This window comes from Phocoena phocoena, chromosome 10 (genome assembly GCF_963924675.1).
Source record: "Phocoena phocoena chromosome 10, mPhoPho1.1, whole genome shotgun sequence".
In the NCBI taxonomy this organism is placed as follows: domain Eukaryota; kingdom Metazoa; phylum Chordata; class Mammalia; order Artiodactyla; family Phocoenidae; genus Phocoena; species Phocoena phocoena.
The window spans coordinates 32360357-32375958 of record NC_089228.1 but is presented as its reverse complement, the minus strand read 5'-3'; the positions used below and the strand labels follow the sequence as shown (position 1 = coordinate 32375958).

Genomic DNA, 15602 nt, shown 5'->3' with positions numbered 1-15602 from the left:
CACATCTTCTTTATCCATTCCTCTGTCGATGGACCCTTAGGTTGCTTCCACGTCCTGGCTATTGTGCAGCAAAGCACACAGTAGTTTTCCCTATGAAGTGGTGATGAATTCTACCCTGCAGAGTTGTGAATGAGGCCACGGACATAAAGGACCTTGCACAGAGCTTGGCTTGCTATAAATACTGAACTAATGGAAGATGTCAGTACTAAATTTAAAATGACAGCCTTTAAATTGCAATAGTCAACTATTACAACAGTCTAATTATTATTGCAGGAATGGTAAAGAACAGCGGAAAATCAGGAGTTCCTTTTAACACAGAATACAGGTTTCTCCTCAACTACATCCTTACCTTCCAGACAGGTAGTAAGTACGGTTTCTGGTTGCTTCCCCCAACATACACACACACACACACACACACACACACACACACACACACACACACACACCCCACACACACACACACACACACACCCCTCTACCCCTTGGGCTCATTCTCCACATCTGTCCAATAACTTAGGACCAAAGATTTTATCAGCTATAGAAAGTATATGACCTTGGACCAAGGGGTGATATTTGAGGTCCTTGGAGAAGAAAATCATGGTTGCCAGCCCATGGAGATTAAGCACATATGCTGGTACTCTTCCTACTTACTTCTCAGATCTAGATGGCATCAGTCTTTCCACACTCCTTCCTCAAACCTGAAATATCCTCTCTCCCCTTCATCCTCATCATCTCTGAGCCATTCCAGGCCCGACACAAACCCTTGCACCCTTGCCCAAAGAGAGGGAGAAATGTGACTATGAGTCTAGAATTAGGATGTGAGAACACAAAGAAGCAATTCTGTCCAAGACAGATACATGTCAAAAGTAGAGGCCTGATGCTCAACATCACTAATTATCAGAGAAACACAAACTGAAACTACAATGAAGTATCACCTCATACCAGTCAGAATGGCCATCATGAAAAAGTCTACAAACAATAAATGCTGGAAAGGGGTGAAGAAAAGGGAAACCCTCCTACACTGCAGGTGGGAACTAAAAATAGAACAACCGTATGCTCCAGCAATCCCACTCCTGAGCATACACCTGGAGAAAACCATAATTTGAAAAGATACATTCACCACAATGTTCACTGCAGCACAATTTACAATAGCCAAGACATGGAAGCAACCTAAAGGTCCATCGACAGAGGAATGGATAAAGAAGGTGTGGTACATATATACAATGGAATATTACTCAGCTGTAAAAAGAATGAAATAATGCCGTTTGCAGCAACATGGATGGATCTAGAGATTATCATACTAAGTGAGGTCAGACAGAAAAAGACAAATATCATATGATATCACTTATAGGTAGAATCTAAAAAAATGATACAAATGAACTTATTTACAAAACAGAAACAGACTCACAGACTTCAAAAACAAACTTATGGTTACCAAAGGGGAAACGTGGTGGGGGGGGCGATAAATTAGGAGTTTGGGATAAACATAGATGTACATATTACTATATATAAGATAGATAATCAACAAGAACCTACTGTATAGCACAGGGAACTCTACTCAACATTTTGTAATAACCTATTTGGGAAAAGAATCTGAAAAAGAATGGATATATGTATATGTATAGCTGAATCACTTTGCTGTACACCTGAAACTAACACAACATTGTAAATCAACTAAACTCCAATTAAAAAAAAAAAAAAGGAAAGGTCTAACACTAGTGCTATCAGATGGCTTGGTGTTTACACTCTTTGACCAGAATTCCACTTCTGGCAACATAATGTAAGGAAAGAAGAAATAAAGACATATACAAGATTTGTGAACAGGATGTTTAAAGCAGTACTATCTATAATGGTGGAAAAATCCAAACAATTTAAGTATTCAACAATAGAAGGGTGATTGAATAAACATACATCCTTTTGACAAAATACTATATGAACCGATTAAGAATTGAGATCATGAAAAATATTTAATGACATGAAAATGTCTTTATACTGTAAGGTTATTTTATACTGTTAAGACAAAAGCAAGTTAAAAAATAGTGTGATTACAATTTTGTTTTTAAAAAATACTCACACAAGTATATAGTAAAAGAAAAGTTTGCCTGAGTAGATACCAAAATATTAATAGAAGTTTTTTGGTGATGGGAAGATGGGATTACAAGAACTTTTATTCCCTTTCCTGTGCTTCTCTACATTTTTCATTTTTTAAAATGATGTTATATAATCAGAAAAGAAAGCCCAATAGGAGGTACTTTAAAAAAATAGGACCGGTTGGGCAGGAGGGACAAGCGCTGAGGAGGCGAGCCAGGCAATGGCGGGGATGGTGCTCAAGAAGCTGATGGCCGAGTGCAAACAATTAGTACTGAATCCTCCGGAAGGAACTGTGGCAGGGGTCCAGAAGACACCTGTTTTGAGTTTGGGGTTTCTCCTGCCATCCTGAGTTTCCCACTTGATTACCCATTAAGTCCTCCAAAGATGAGATTTACCTGCAAGATGTTTCATCCCAACAGTAAGTGCTTTTGAAGTAGTTTCAATGGTTCCAGGAGAGGCCTAGAGATTGTGTGCATATGGGCATTCATGGTATACTGCTATTTTGCTGTGTGTTTGGAATTTTCCATAATACAAAGCTTAAAAATTCATTATGGTCAGAAGAGTTGATTGAGGAAGTCAACAAGTTCAAGGTGATTAACCGTAAAATGCAACTATGAAGAGGACTGTGGGTAATTAAAAAAATAACTAATAAGGGCTTCCCTGGTGGTGCAGGGGTTAAGAATCCTCCTGCCAATGCAGTGGACACAAGTTCAAGCCCTGGTCTGGAGGATCCCACATGCTGTGGAGCAACTAAGCCCGTGTGCCACAACTACTGAGCCTGTGCTCTAGAGCCTGCATGCCACAACTACTGAAGCCTGTGAGCCTAGAGCCCATGCTCCACAACAAGAAAAGCCACTGCAATGAGAAGCCCATGCACCGCAATGAAGAGTAGCCCCCACTTGACGCAACTAGAGAAAGCCAGTGTGCAGCAACGAAGACCCAACGCAGCCAAAAATAAATACATAAAATAAGTTAAAAAAAAAGATTATATTGAAGATAAATACATTCTTTAGAACAATACCTGTGACGTGGTTTAAAGACAAATACAGCCAATAAACTGACTGAATTATGTGAGCGTGTACTAAGAATAGCCTGATAATATTATTTTTGATGTTCAGATAATCAATACAAATAGTTTTAAAATCTGGCCTTACTGTAATAAAAAATATACATATAGGACAAATGTCATAAAAAAACATTCAACCCAGAGTTACTTAATAACATAAAAATATTTACAACCTAAATATCCATTAATAGGAGACTGGTTATATAAAATAAATCACATCATGTTGGAATAATATATACTCAGCCCATTAAGATATTTTCCAAGAATAACTGATATAACACTTCCCTTAAGCCATAATAAAAGTTTCATCCAGCTAAATGACAAAGGGAGGATGAAAATAAAAGAGGTAAACAAGATACACCAGGTAAAATGCAAAAAAAAGAAAATAAGAAAAGACAAAATAAAATCCAAGACAGAAAGCATTAAAAGAAATAAATAGAAATATTTAATTTTAATAAAAGGTACAATTCCCCCAAGAGAGTGTGACAATGATGAAGAGGAACCTTTATACACCTAACTGCGTAGCCTGGAAATATGTGAGGCCAAGACCAATAGAGATGCAAGAAAAACTGATCATCCACTGTCCGTGGGGGCCACGGTGGGAGGTTTAAATCCAAAGGTAAACAGAAAACACAAAGAGAAGGCTGGAAAGACTGTAACACCAAATTAGGTCCAGAGTGTGTAAGTTTCATAGATAGACCTAGAATAACACTGAAAGGAAATTATAAAATATTAACAGGGGTTGTTTGGGAGTGGAATCTTTCTCCTTCCTCTTTTCCGTATTTTTCCGTAATGAGCATACACTTTATAATGGAAAAGAAATACAGTTCACGTTTAAAGAGAACGCAGGGCTCAGTTACAGGGTAAGGAGCCCAGCATCCCACAGCATGCCCTGGACTTGGCCTAAACAAGTCCACCAGCCGCACGGCCGTGACGGGGAGGTGGACTCAGCGATCGACCGGCCGAGGCAGCTCGCCTTCGTCACTCCACATGAGGAGTGAGCACAGACCAGCCCCTTTCAGAGCTGGGCAGCCCAGTGAGGGGATTTATAGGCCCAGAGGGATCTAGACATCTGTGCTCCAGTCTACCAGCAGCGCTAACCTCCCTGGTCAGAAGCAGATGGAGCGCCGTGCAGTCGGCTCTCCCTCTCTGACCTCCACAAATGCTGCCTTTGTGCTGAGGCCCGAGCCCCCAGTCCACAGGGGGAATGGGGGGCAGGGAGGCCACAGAGAACAAGTCCTGCAGTGTCTTGCTGAACTGTCGCTGCAAGGACCACTCACATTTGTGACTGGGCTCTTAAGCTTTTTGGAAGAGGCTGCCAGCCCCGAGCTCTCTCGATATCCTCCTGGGCTAACCTGTGGCCTCCAAGGAAGCCAGAGGAAGGACTGCTAAGTGTTCTATTATTGATTAAAGCATCATGTTTGGGCCTAACTCATCTCCCCTCCTATGATAAAAGGAACCCAACCTGAGAGACCTAACTGGATATCGCAGGGATGTGTATGTCTCTAAGGTGTCAGGAGCCAGGGACAAGGGATACTGCCACAGAGAAGCAAGCTGCTCAATTACAGCAATGAGTTGTTTTGGGAAGCAGAAAAAACTAATACACACATACGGGTAAGGAATGAAGGACTACCGAGAGGCTTGAGGCAGCCCTGTACTCCTTGTTTTCTGTTTCTCCCCTCTTAGAATGGGCATCAAGACCACCACAGGCAAAATGGGAAAGGATGTGAAGTTGGCCCACTAAGTACGCCTTTGGGGCCTCCCCCCCTCCCCCCCACAATCCTCCCTGCTCCTCAGGCTACATTAACACCTATCCCGCTCTACCTGGGGAAGGAAGCAATAAAGTCATGAGGCAATTATTGGGATGCTAGGACTGGAAATAATTCTGCACAACTTGCACTGCATGTGCCAAGGTGACTTACAGGGAGATACGTGGGGGCAAGACGGCATTCTCTGTGCTTTGCGGGTCATCCTGCAAACATGGCTGTCTAACTCTGCATACAACCTCAGGGACATATTTTCCATTTGCTGACCACTCCCCCCACCAAGGACACACCCACCGCATAAAGACACTGTTCAAGTTCTCTCTATGTTCATGTGCATAACCATTATGAATAATTATTCTGTTTCTACTGGGTTGTTTCTGTCCAATAAATGGAACCTGGAATTAGCTATTTATCATATTTTAAACAAGTAAATAAAAAGCTATTTTGCCAAAACATTTTTTTGAGGTTTTAGAAACCAATTTCCACCTGTCAGATTTCCCCGCCTCGCGTCTGGCTTTCTCATCTTTGCCTGGCCTCAGTCTGTTGGATTTCAGACATGGCTTGATTTCCTTCTGTCCCAGTTCTCTAGGTCAATGCAAATTTGTAGGGTGATCAAATATTTCCTGCAGTGTTCCCTGTGTGGGATCTGTGTAGGGCAGAAACAGGAGAAAAGAAATAAAGTTTGCCTGGGAAGCCTAAGGAAAGATTTTGAAGGTATGACAATGGAAGATCTTAAAGCACTGTGCTTTGAGTCGGGGCTGGGCTGTGGGGAGGAGGCATAGACAGTCCTCTCCCTGGACCCATGAGCATAAACACGGAGTCTACAGGCCAGGCAAGCTGATGGCAGTGAGTGAAGAGGCCAGGTGTTGGGAGGACAACTGGGAGAAGTGGGGACATTTGTAGATGACAGTTGGCTGGCTACTTAGGCACAGCTCGTAAGTGCCATGTGGGAACATAGGCCCAGCACTGCTAGGCCTTCCAATTCCTCAAAAGAAGCCAGAAGTCCAGATTCTTACGTGGACTGTTTTGATTTCTAAACGTTAGCTCAAAACAATGTGCAGCCAAACAAAACACAGCCGAGGGCCAGATGTGGCCACCAAGTTGCCAGAAGGCAACTCTACCCAGGATGTAAGCAACGTGAGGGCAGGAGTTAGAGCCTGGTGCATGACGGGGGCCCACTTAACTCTTGTGGAATGAGTGAGGCCCTTCCTGGGGCAGACGGTGGACTCTCCTCAGAGAGGCAATGGGAAGAGATGGCTGGCAACACGGAGGTTGAAATAACTATGGTGAACTTGAGCCACAGCCACTGGGACGGGAAGGAAAGTGTGAAATGGTAAGAGACAGGCTAAAGAATTTTCAAAAAGCAGAACTCAGCAAAAGACCAGATGTGCAGGGCTAGGGCAGTGATGATCTTCCAGTGGAAGCCTGTGATGAACTTGGCCAGAGGGCTTAGGGACTGGTCACTGGGGAGAGAAGGTGAACACACTTTTCTTCACTAGCTTCGAAGACCTTCATCTGGCCCCCCAAGACGACCTTATTTTTTTTCTCTTCCATTCTCCCACAAAGGGGATCAGAGGATAACCAGGGGCCCAGAGATTCTAGCACAGAGCCAAACCCATAGCTAATGAGACAATGAGGTGTTCATTCAGGAGAAATATTAGCAGAGTTAACAGAGGAATGGGCAGGGAGGGATTAGCACTGGTGGGGGACGGCACCTGTAGGAAAGTGGGGAGAAGAGCTTGGGCTGTGCAGTCACAGCACGTTGGCTGAATGGTGTGGTAACAAGGACAGGAGTGGGTGAGGGAGACTTCAAACAGTTCTCAAATCATAGATTTCATAGCATGGGACATAAGCCTTGGGTGCTGGTCCACAATTTTTTTTTTTTTTTTTTGGCCACACCACACAGCTTGTGGGGTCTTAGTTCCCCAACCAGGGACTGAACCCATGCCCTTGGTAGTGAAAGTGCAGGGTCCTAACCACTGCACTGCCAGGGAATTCCCTGGTCCACAATTTTCTTAATGACTCAGAAAGTCAAGATAAAACTACCGCTAAGCAAAAGTATTCAGGACATGTAAGAAACTGGCAGACTCAAGACTACTCCTCAGCTGAACAAGGTGAGCCTTTTCATGGCATGACTTTCGTGGGCCTCAGTCTACAAGAGGATTTTTATGATTATCATATTGGGCCCAAGGCCTTAAGACAAATCTCAATTTTCACTTTAAAAGATAAACTTTATCAGGAGTTTACAAACAAGAACTACAAACCACCTGTTAACCAAAGAATTATTATAGTAGTTAATATTTACACCTTAGCTGGTTAGGAAGTTAGTGATTACTAACTACAGGCCAAGGCACTATGCTAAGTCCTTTAAATGCACTATCCTGTAAATCTTTACAAGGATTCTATAAAGGAGCTGGTAGCATCATCCCCCAATGTTTCCATGAGGAATAAAAGCAAGACCTAGAGAGATATGAAGTTATCTGCCCAAGGTGACAAAGTCTTTGAGTGACAGAGCCAAGGACAGAAGTGAGATACTTCTACTCCAGGGCCCTTGTTCTCAGTCAGGGGTCAACAAACATTTTCTGTAAAGGGCCAAATAGTAAATATTTTTGGTGTTGTGGGCGATATGATCCCTTTCACAACTACTCAACTCTGCCTTTGTAGTGCAATGGCAGCTACAGAAAACACATCAACATTTAGGCATGCCCGTGTTCCAGCAAAACTTCAGTTACAGACACCGAAATTTCAATTTCATATAATTTTCATGGGTCATGAAATATCATTCCTCTTTTATTTTTTTCCCAGCCATTTTAAAAAGTAAAAAACACTCTTAGCTCCAGGGCCATAACAAATCAGGGGGTGGGCTGAGTTTTTTCCCACATGCTATAGTTTGCAGACCCTGGTCTAAATCACTAGGCTCTCCTGCCCTCCAACTTACATCATGTGCTGGTTCCCTTGGGAGGCCCATAGATATGTTAGGACAAAACCTATGATAGCGCATCTGGATGGGGCATAGGACTGTGAAATATAATTGTGAGGAGCCCAACAGAGATGACTCCTCCAGTTACACCTTGAGGGACTCTGCCTGACACCAGTTTACAGCTTGAAAACATCTTTCTTCCTTTCAGTTCCCTCACTTGCTCTCTTCTGTTGATCAATCTGAAACCAGGGGAGGTTCTAGGTAGGACAGGGATGGCTCCTCCCACACAGCATGGTTTTCTGCAAACATGAGCCCACTGTGTCCTTCTTACCTGCAGGGTTTGGCTGAAGCGCTTTAACGGTGTGGCCTTCACGGGTGGGATGAGGTTTGCTAGGGATGTGACTCTGGAAAGAGGTTTGACTCGTTTATTACTAGGCTCCTGTAGGGTTAAAAAAAAGGAAAGGAAAATGTCAAGGTCAATTACGAAGACAACATAACTCCACTATACAGTCAATGTCCCCACTCCACAAGCTGCTGGCTGCACACCGATCTGTGGAATGTAAACAGTGCTCTGTCTCACTCCAGCTGTGTGGAGGTGACCTGGCTTAGGAGCCAGGGAAGGAGAAATGGCAGAGGGATGTCAACATAAGCAGCCTCTGAGTGGACAGCAAATGGGCAGGGATCTCTCCTTTCCCTTCACCCCAAATATATCTGCCAGCTTTTAAATCAGAGGCTTCCACTAAGTAGCATGATTCTCTTCAACCCCTCCTGTAGAGAAAAGCTGCCTCAGATTTCCCATCCAATGACCTTGTCAGGCAGTTGTCTTTTCATGCTTCTGGTTTCATCTTTTTTTTTTTTTTTTTTTGCGGTACGCGGGCCTCTCGCTGCTGTGGCCTCTCCCGCTGCGGAGCACAGGCTCCGGACGCGCAGGCCCAGCGGCCATGGCTCACGGGCCCAGCCGCTCCGCGGCATGTGGGATCCTCCCGCACTGGGGCACGAACCTGTGTCCCCTGCATCGGCAGGTGGACTCTCAACCACTGCGCCACCAGGGAAGCCCTGGTTTCATCTTTTTAAAAAATGTTTTCTCCAACTTACCTGAAGCCACTCTCCAAATTTCTAATATGCAATGGCTTTTCTAAAGCACAAAAAATCTTTTTTTTAAAGTATACCAAATTAAAAAAATATTGTTTAAAGAAGTTATTCTATTGCTAGCCTCTTAACAAAGCATCTTTGTATCTACAGTATATTTGAAATGCACATATTAATAGTTATAAATAACAACCAGACAGCAAAAGAAAACGTATAGAGAGAAAACCCTACCATGAGCATCAGTTTTTATACTAGTACACATAGCCACAAGTTTTGAAAATCACCTCCACATAAAACGTGCAAATCTGCAAGTTACCCCAAACCAAGCTGATGGATGAGGGGAGCCTACCCATACCAATGACTCTGCAGATGAGAATTACATACATAAAAACAACAGGCTGTGGAAAAGAGAGAGATGACCGACAAAACACTTTCCAAAGACAAAGAGAACAGTTACCCTTGTCTTCCTAAGCTCCATCTGACCTGCAGGAGATGCTGGACAGCACATCAAGACACCAAATTTTGATGGAAAAAACCAAACTTGCCAATGGTTGTGGCAAAACTCAATCATTTCCAAAGGGAGCCTCAAGATGCTCATCTTTCTTTTTCAGCCATTGCCTTCAAAGTTTTGAGAGTTAAGCCAGAACTTCAGATTCTCCAGAATACCCCTGCAGGGTGTTGTGAACATAGTAGGTGCTTGGAAAAATCTTGCCTGAATTTGGAGTTCTGCTGAGAAACTCTCATGTCAGTTTATGCCCTTGCCAGCCTCAGAAATCAGAAGCATTCTCTGAAACAGACCCAACCTTTCTGGCATTCAAATAGAAAAATTAAAAGGCTTTTTAAAAAGCACAAAACAATTCCACAACATGGCCAGGAGAGACTTCATGATTTCTCGAAGCAAATACTTCCGAGACGGAGAATGAATCTGGGCTGCCGGGTCCCTCTCCAGCCTCTTGGTATGCTGAGCTGAACAGACAGCAGGAAACTCTCCGAACACTGGGAAGGCTTAGTTCCAAAATGCAAAGGATGAATCTCTCAACATGAGAGACATCGCATTACAATTATTTAAATGCTGAAGAGAAAGATCCAATAGCCCTTCTGCTTCCAGGTGACAGCGCCCTTCAAGGATGCTCCCTGTCCAGTGCCTGGCTCCTGAGAATCTGTGCCCAGAGGAGGATTTTTAAAATATTTTTTTACGTCAGAGCTCCATTACCAGCGGGCATACTGAATACACACACACACACACACACAGCCTCTTGAGCATCCCCTGAATGGCTCCTGCTTTGGCTGGAAATGCCAGAGTTGTGATATACCACCTTTGGTGGCACAAATTGCATTGCAGCAAGTGAGAGGATGGGGGATTTCCTAGAGGATCAGGACTTGGTCTCAGATAATCCTGCATGTACCTCAGAGCCCATTGACTCCCAGGTCTCTGTTTTATTAACGGCTAAATCTGTTAGGTCACAAATTCTATATCAAACTAGGGAAGGTGAAGGGCAAATGCCAACTGGCTTCTCTTGCTTTAAAAAGGGGCAGGGAGCCCTGCATGCTTGGCAGGATGAGGGAAGATTCGGCTCTGTTCCACTTGCTGTGTCATCTTTTCTAAGGTTCTGCTGACTTTGCTGCCCATTTTACATGAGCCAGTCAGATGGGTGTTTTTCTGCACCGCTATAAGATGAATGCACAGTACAAATGCTGGCCCCTCTGCAAGTTGTGTGCAGTGTTGTTACATGAGATTGTAATTAAAACTCCTTTCCCAAGGCTTTACCCATTTGGAAGTAAACACTGGGCTGCTCTCTGGCAATCTGACATTCCCAAGTAATGAACAATCAAAACAAACCACTGCTGCATGATTTAGTGCTTGATCCAGCAAAGCGGGCAGGTGCAATTTCAAAACCAGAACATTTACAGGTTATTGAATCTATAGAGGAGGCTTTATGCCTGACCCACATGAGTCAAATATGAATTATGGTGTTCTCCTTGAGGGCTTCAGTGAGAATAGGAGATTAAAAAAATTCTTGGCCTAATTTGATTTTTCTTTTCCATTTACTCAGTATGTCTCGAGCTACATTTTACTGCTGTCTAAAAGGAGCCTCAGGGAAAATGTTTCCAGATTCTAGTTAAATAGCTCTACTGAGAACTAGCAAATGCAATAAGAGGGATGCTTTCAGGCTTTACAGAGAGATGACAGAACACAATCTGCAGAAGCTTCCTAATCCAACAACTCAGCTGCCAGACTAAGCTGGGCAAGGACACTGCTAAACCCAGGAATGAAGTGTCCTGTTTCAAGTGCAGACACCACCCTCACCATGAAATTCTAAGACAGGGCAGGAGGACATCTCACCAAAGAGGTTAAAAAAATAAAACTAAAAAGAAAAAGGCAGGGGCTTCCCTGGTGGCACAGTGGTTGAGAATCTGCCTGCTAATGCAGGGGACACGGGTTCAAGCCCTGGTCTGGGAGGATCCCACGTGCCGCGGAGCAACTAGGCCCATGAGCCACAACTACTGAGCCTGCGGGTCTGGAGCCTGTGCTCCGCAACAAGAGAGGCCAGCAATAGTGAAAGGTCCGTGCACCGTGAAGAAGAGTGGCCCCACTCGCCGCAACTAGAGAAAGCCCTTGCACAGCAATGAAGACCCAACACAGCAAAAATTAATTAATTAATAAATAAACTCCTACTCCCAACATCTTAAAAAAAAAAAAAAAAAGGCATTGAGTATTCTGTGTGGGCAGTATTTTCTGAATAACAACCTTTTGCATGTTTTCCAGACCTTACAGGTTTTTTTGTTTTTCTTGTCTTATTGCACTGGCTACGACTACCCGTATATTGTTGATTACAAGCTAAAATAGCAGGTACCATAGTCTAATTCCAAATTACAAAGTAATTATTATGAAGGTTTCATCATTAAGTATAGTATTTGCTGAGAGCATGGAAGAGATACCCTTTATCAAGTAGAAAAAGTTCCTTTCTGTGCTAAGTTTGCTGTGAATTTTTATCATGAATGATAAAACTGACTTTTATCAAATATTTTCTCTTCACCTTTCCAGAGGACAAGGAATGGGAAAAAAGAAGGAAGAGGTGGGAAGAAGGAAAGGAGAGGATGAAGAAAGGTATAGCGATCATATTTTTCATAAAGGAATTGATTCAGCAATTTTAAATATCTCTTGTGCTTGAATTACAAACAAAGGAGAATAAAGCACTCCATGTAATTTTATTTTTTTATTATTATTATTTTTTGCGGTACGCGGGCCCCTCACTGTTGTGGCCTCTCCCATTGTGGAGCACAGGCTCCGGACGCGCAGGCTCAGCGGCTATGGCTCACGGGCCCAGCCGCTCCGCGGCATGTGGGATCCTCCTGGACCGGGGCACGAACCCGTGTCCCCTGCATCGGCAGGCGGACTCTCAACCACTGCGCCACCAGGGAAGCCCTTTAATTTTATTTTTAATGTGAGATTTAATTAAATAGATTTTAATATTCCTTCCCTAGGGGATACAGTTCTTATCCTCTCCTTATTCTTCCCCCCAAAAAATAAAAACCAAAGCACATTATATACAATGTAAGAAAATGCCTATCATATCAATATAATTTGGCACTATTTCTTATTCCTTAAAAAATAGTTCCATTCTAATAGATGTGGCACACAGGAAACCCTCACTCATTCTCCCTGCACTTCATTTTTGCAGCCAGAGTGGGGTTGGAGAGCAGTAGGAGAGTCTTTCACATCACGTCTGCAGCTTCCCTGAGATTCTGCTTTTACCGAGTCACAAACGCGGCCCAGGAAGGGCCAGAAATACAGCCATCAGTGCAGGACTGACTGCTCTATTGCAGGGCAGCACTGCTCTTGGATGCTCTACACCTGGCCAGGAGCAAGAGAGAGGCGAGAAACGACTATGCTAGCAGATGCTTTTGCCCATGAGTTGATGGAATCATAAAAAAAAGTCTTTCAAATATTCAGAAACACCAGGAAGCCTTATGTAGGGCTACATTTGTGTGACAGGAAATGTGCTGGGAACCGCACACCCAGGGGTCACGTGTCATCCAACAGTAACCCTCTAGAAGGCTTTCATCATCCTCATATTAAACAGGAAGTTATGATCTCAGAGTGATGGAGAAGCTCTAGAATCATTACATAATAATGATGAGCTCATATTCATTGCAGGGACTCTTCTCTATGCTTTACAGATATTTACTAATTTATTCTCTTAACAGCCCTGCAAGGTAGCCACTATTGTGATCTTCATCTTAAAGATGGGGAAAGCTAAAAAAGATGGCCAGGATTTAAACCTAGGCTAGGGAGGCTGGATCCAGAGCCCATGCCCTACTCCAGGGCTTGGCTAACTTTTTTGTAAGGGGCCAGATGGTTAAATATTTTAGGCTTTGAGGGCTGTCCAGCCTTTGTCACAACTATTCATCTCTACCATCAGCCATAAACAGTATGTAAATAAGTGAATGTGCCTATGTTCCATTAAATCTTCATCTATAGACATTAAAATTCGAATTTCATATAATTTTCACATGTCACAAAATATTATTCTTCTTTTGCTTTTTTTCAACCATTAACAAATACAGAAACCATTCTTGAGGGCTTGAGGCCTTTCTTCCCCCCTGCTCATTAGAAAAAGGAACATGAGTTTTGCGGGAGATTCCTCAATTTTCAATTAAGTATTTTGCTCAGTAGAGAAGAGGACACTGTAGAAGATTCTAGAAAATTAATTTCCAAAATACTGTTTTCTGACAGCACCTTTACTATACTAGGCAACATTCAAAATGTTTACATCCTGAGTTCCACTTCCAAGTACTACTGAGTCAAAAATAAGGGGTAGAAATCTGATTTTAAGATGGTATGTGGTCAAAATGCTCCATAATACAAAGATTTATTTCAATGGACAGAAAACAGTTTTGCAAATGTACTATTGAATGCTGAACTGCAGCTGACAGGTGCCATCTGAGATTTTTACTTCAGTTGTTAGTGAGGGCCTAGTGAGAAAGGATACTGAAGAGGCAGACATCATCTAGAATCAACAGTAATTAGAAGAAACCTGGTAAAATGAAAACAAAAATCCCACTACTGAATTTCAATAATTCTCAATTGATATAGGCCAGAATAGGGAAAGGTCCACATGGCTGGGAAACTGAGAGCTGAGAGGGCTACCTTGAAACATTTAAACTTAAAGACCCAGCAATCCCACTACTGGGCATATACCCTGAGAAAACCATAATTCAAAGAGTCATGTACCAAAATGTTCACTGCAGCTCTATTTACAATAGCCAGGACATGGAAGCAACCTAAGTGTCCATCACCAGATGAATGGATAAAGAAGATGTGGCACATATATACAATGGAATATTACTCAGCTATAAAAAGGAACAAAACTGGGTTATTTGTAGTGAGATGGATGGACCTAGAGACTGTCACACAGAGTGAAGTAAGAGAAAAACAAATATCGTATGCTAACACATATATATGGAATCTAAAAGGAAAGAAAATGGTGAGAAGAACCTAGGGGCAAGACAGGAATAAAGATGCAGACCTACTATAGAATGGACTTGAGGATATGGGGAAGGGGAAGGGGAAGCTGGGACAAAGTGAGAGAGTGGTATGGACATATATACACTACCAAACATAAAATAGATAGCTAGTGGGAAGCAGCCGCATAGCACAGGGAGACCAGCTGGTGCTTTGTGACCACCTAGAGGGGTGGGATAGGGAGGGTGGAAGGGAGACGCAAGAGGGAGGGGATATGGGGATATATGTATATGTATAGCTGATTCACTTTGTTATAAAGCAGAAACTGATACACCATTGTAAAGCAATTATACTCTAATAAAGATGTTAAAAAAAAAAACAACTTCTAGGTCACCACAAATATTCTCATGTTCTCACTTCCCTTGACATCTCCTAATGCCAAGGCCTTCCCACCCTTTCATTGTATTTTGTTGTCATATCACTATAGTTTCCTCCAATCGGTGACAGTTACTCAGTCTTCTGTAACAATGATACTTTTCAAGAGTGCTGGTCAGTTATTTTGTAGTATATCTCTCAATTTAAACATGTCTGATGCTTTCTCATGATTGGATTCAGATTATGCATTTTTGGCAAGAACACAACAGAAGTGATGTGCCCTTCTTGGTGCATCATATCCGGGGGACATGATGCCACTATATCTTATAACTGGTGACATCGACCTGGACCAGTTGGTCAAGGTGGTACAATGGGTTGAATTGTGTCCCCCACAAAAAGATATGTTGAAGTTCTACCCCCAAACCTGTGACAGTGACCTTATTTGGAGATAGGATTTTGGCAGATGTAATCAGGTTAGGAAGAGGTCATATTAGACTGCAGTGGGCCCTAAATGCCATCGTTGGTGTCCTTATAAGAAGGGAAATTTAGACAGAGACATACAGGGAGACAGCATATGATGATGGGGGCAGTGATTAGAGTGAGGCATCTACAAGCCAGAGAACACCAAAGACGGATGGCAAACACCCAGAAGCTAGAAGAGGCAAGGAAGAATTCTCCTGCAGGTTTCAGAGGGAGCATGGCCCTACTGACGCCTTGATTTTCGACTTCTAGTTTGCAGAAGAGTAAGAAATAAATTTCTGTTGTTCTAAGCCTCGCCTCTTGTGGTACTTTGTTACAACAGCCCTACAGAAGGTATCTGCTGGATTT

General features: G+C 42.9%; 1 protein-coding gene across 2 annotated transcripts in view; it reads right to left on the bottom strand.

The window, feature by feature from the left end:
- ARHGEF3 (Rho guanine nucleotide exchange factor 3) overlaps window positions 1-15602 on the bottom strand; it is a 66059-nt gene that overhangs the window by 31659 nt on the left and 18798 nt on the right. The window contains exons 1-2 of one of the 2 annotated variants that reach the window (XM_065884888.1): window positions 9390-9512; window positions 8175-8282 (exon numbers count right to left, since the gene is read on the bottom strand). In XM_065884888.1, coding sequence (XP_065740960.1) covers window positions 8175-8282; window positions 9390-9503 — 222 coding nt within the window. In that variant the 5' untranslated portion in view covers window positions 9504-9512. Of the gene's footprint in view, window positions 1-8174; window positions 8283-9389; window positions 9513-15602 lie in introns of those variants that run through there. The other variant, XM_065884887.1, reaches the window with a different exon arrangement.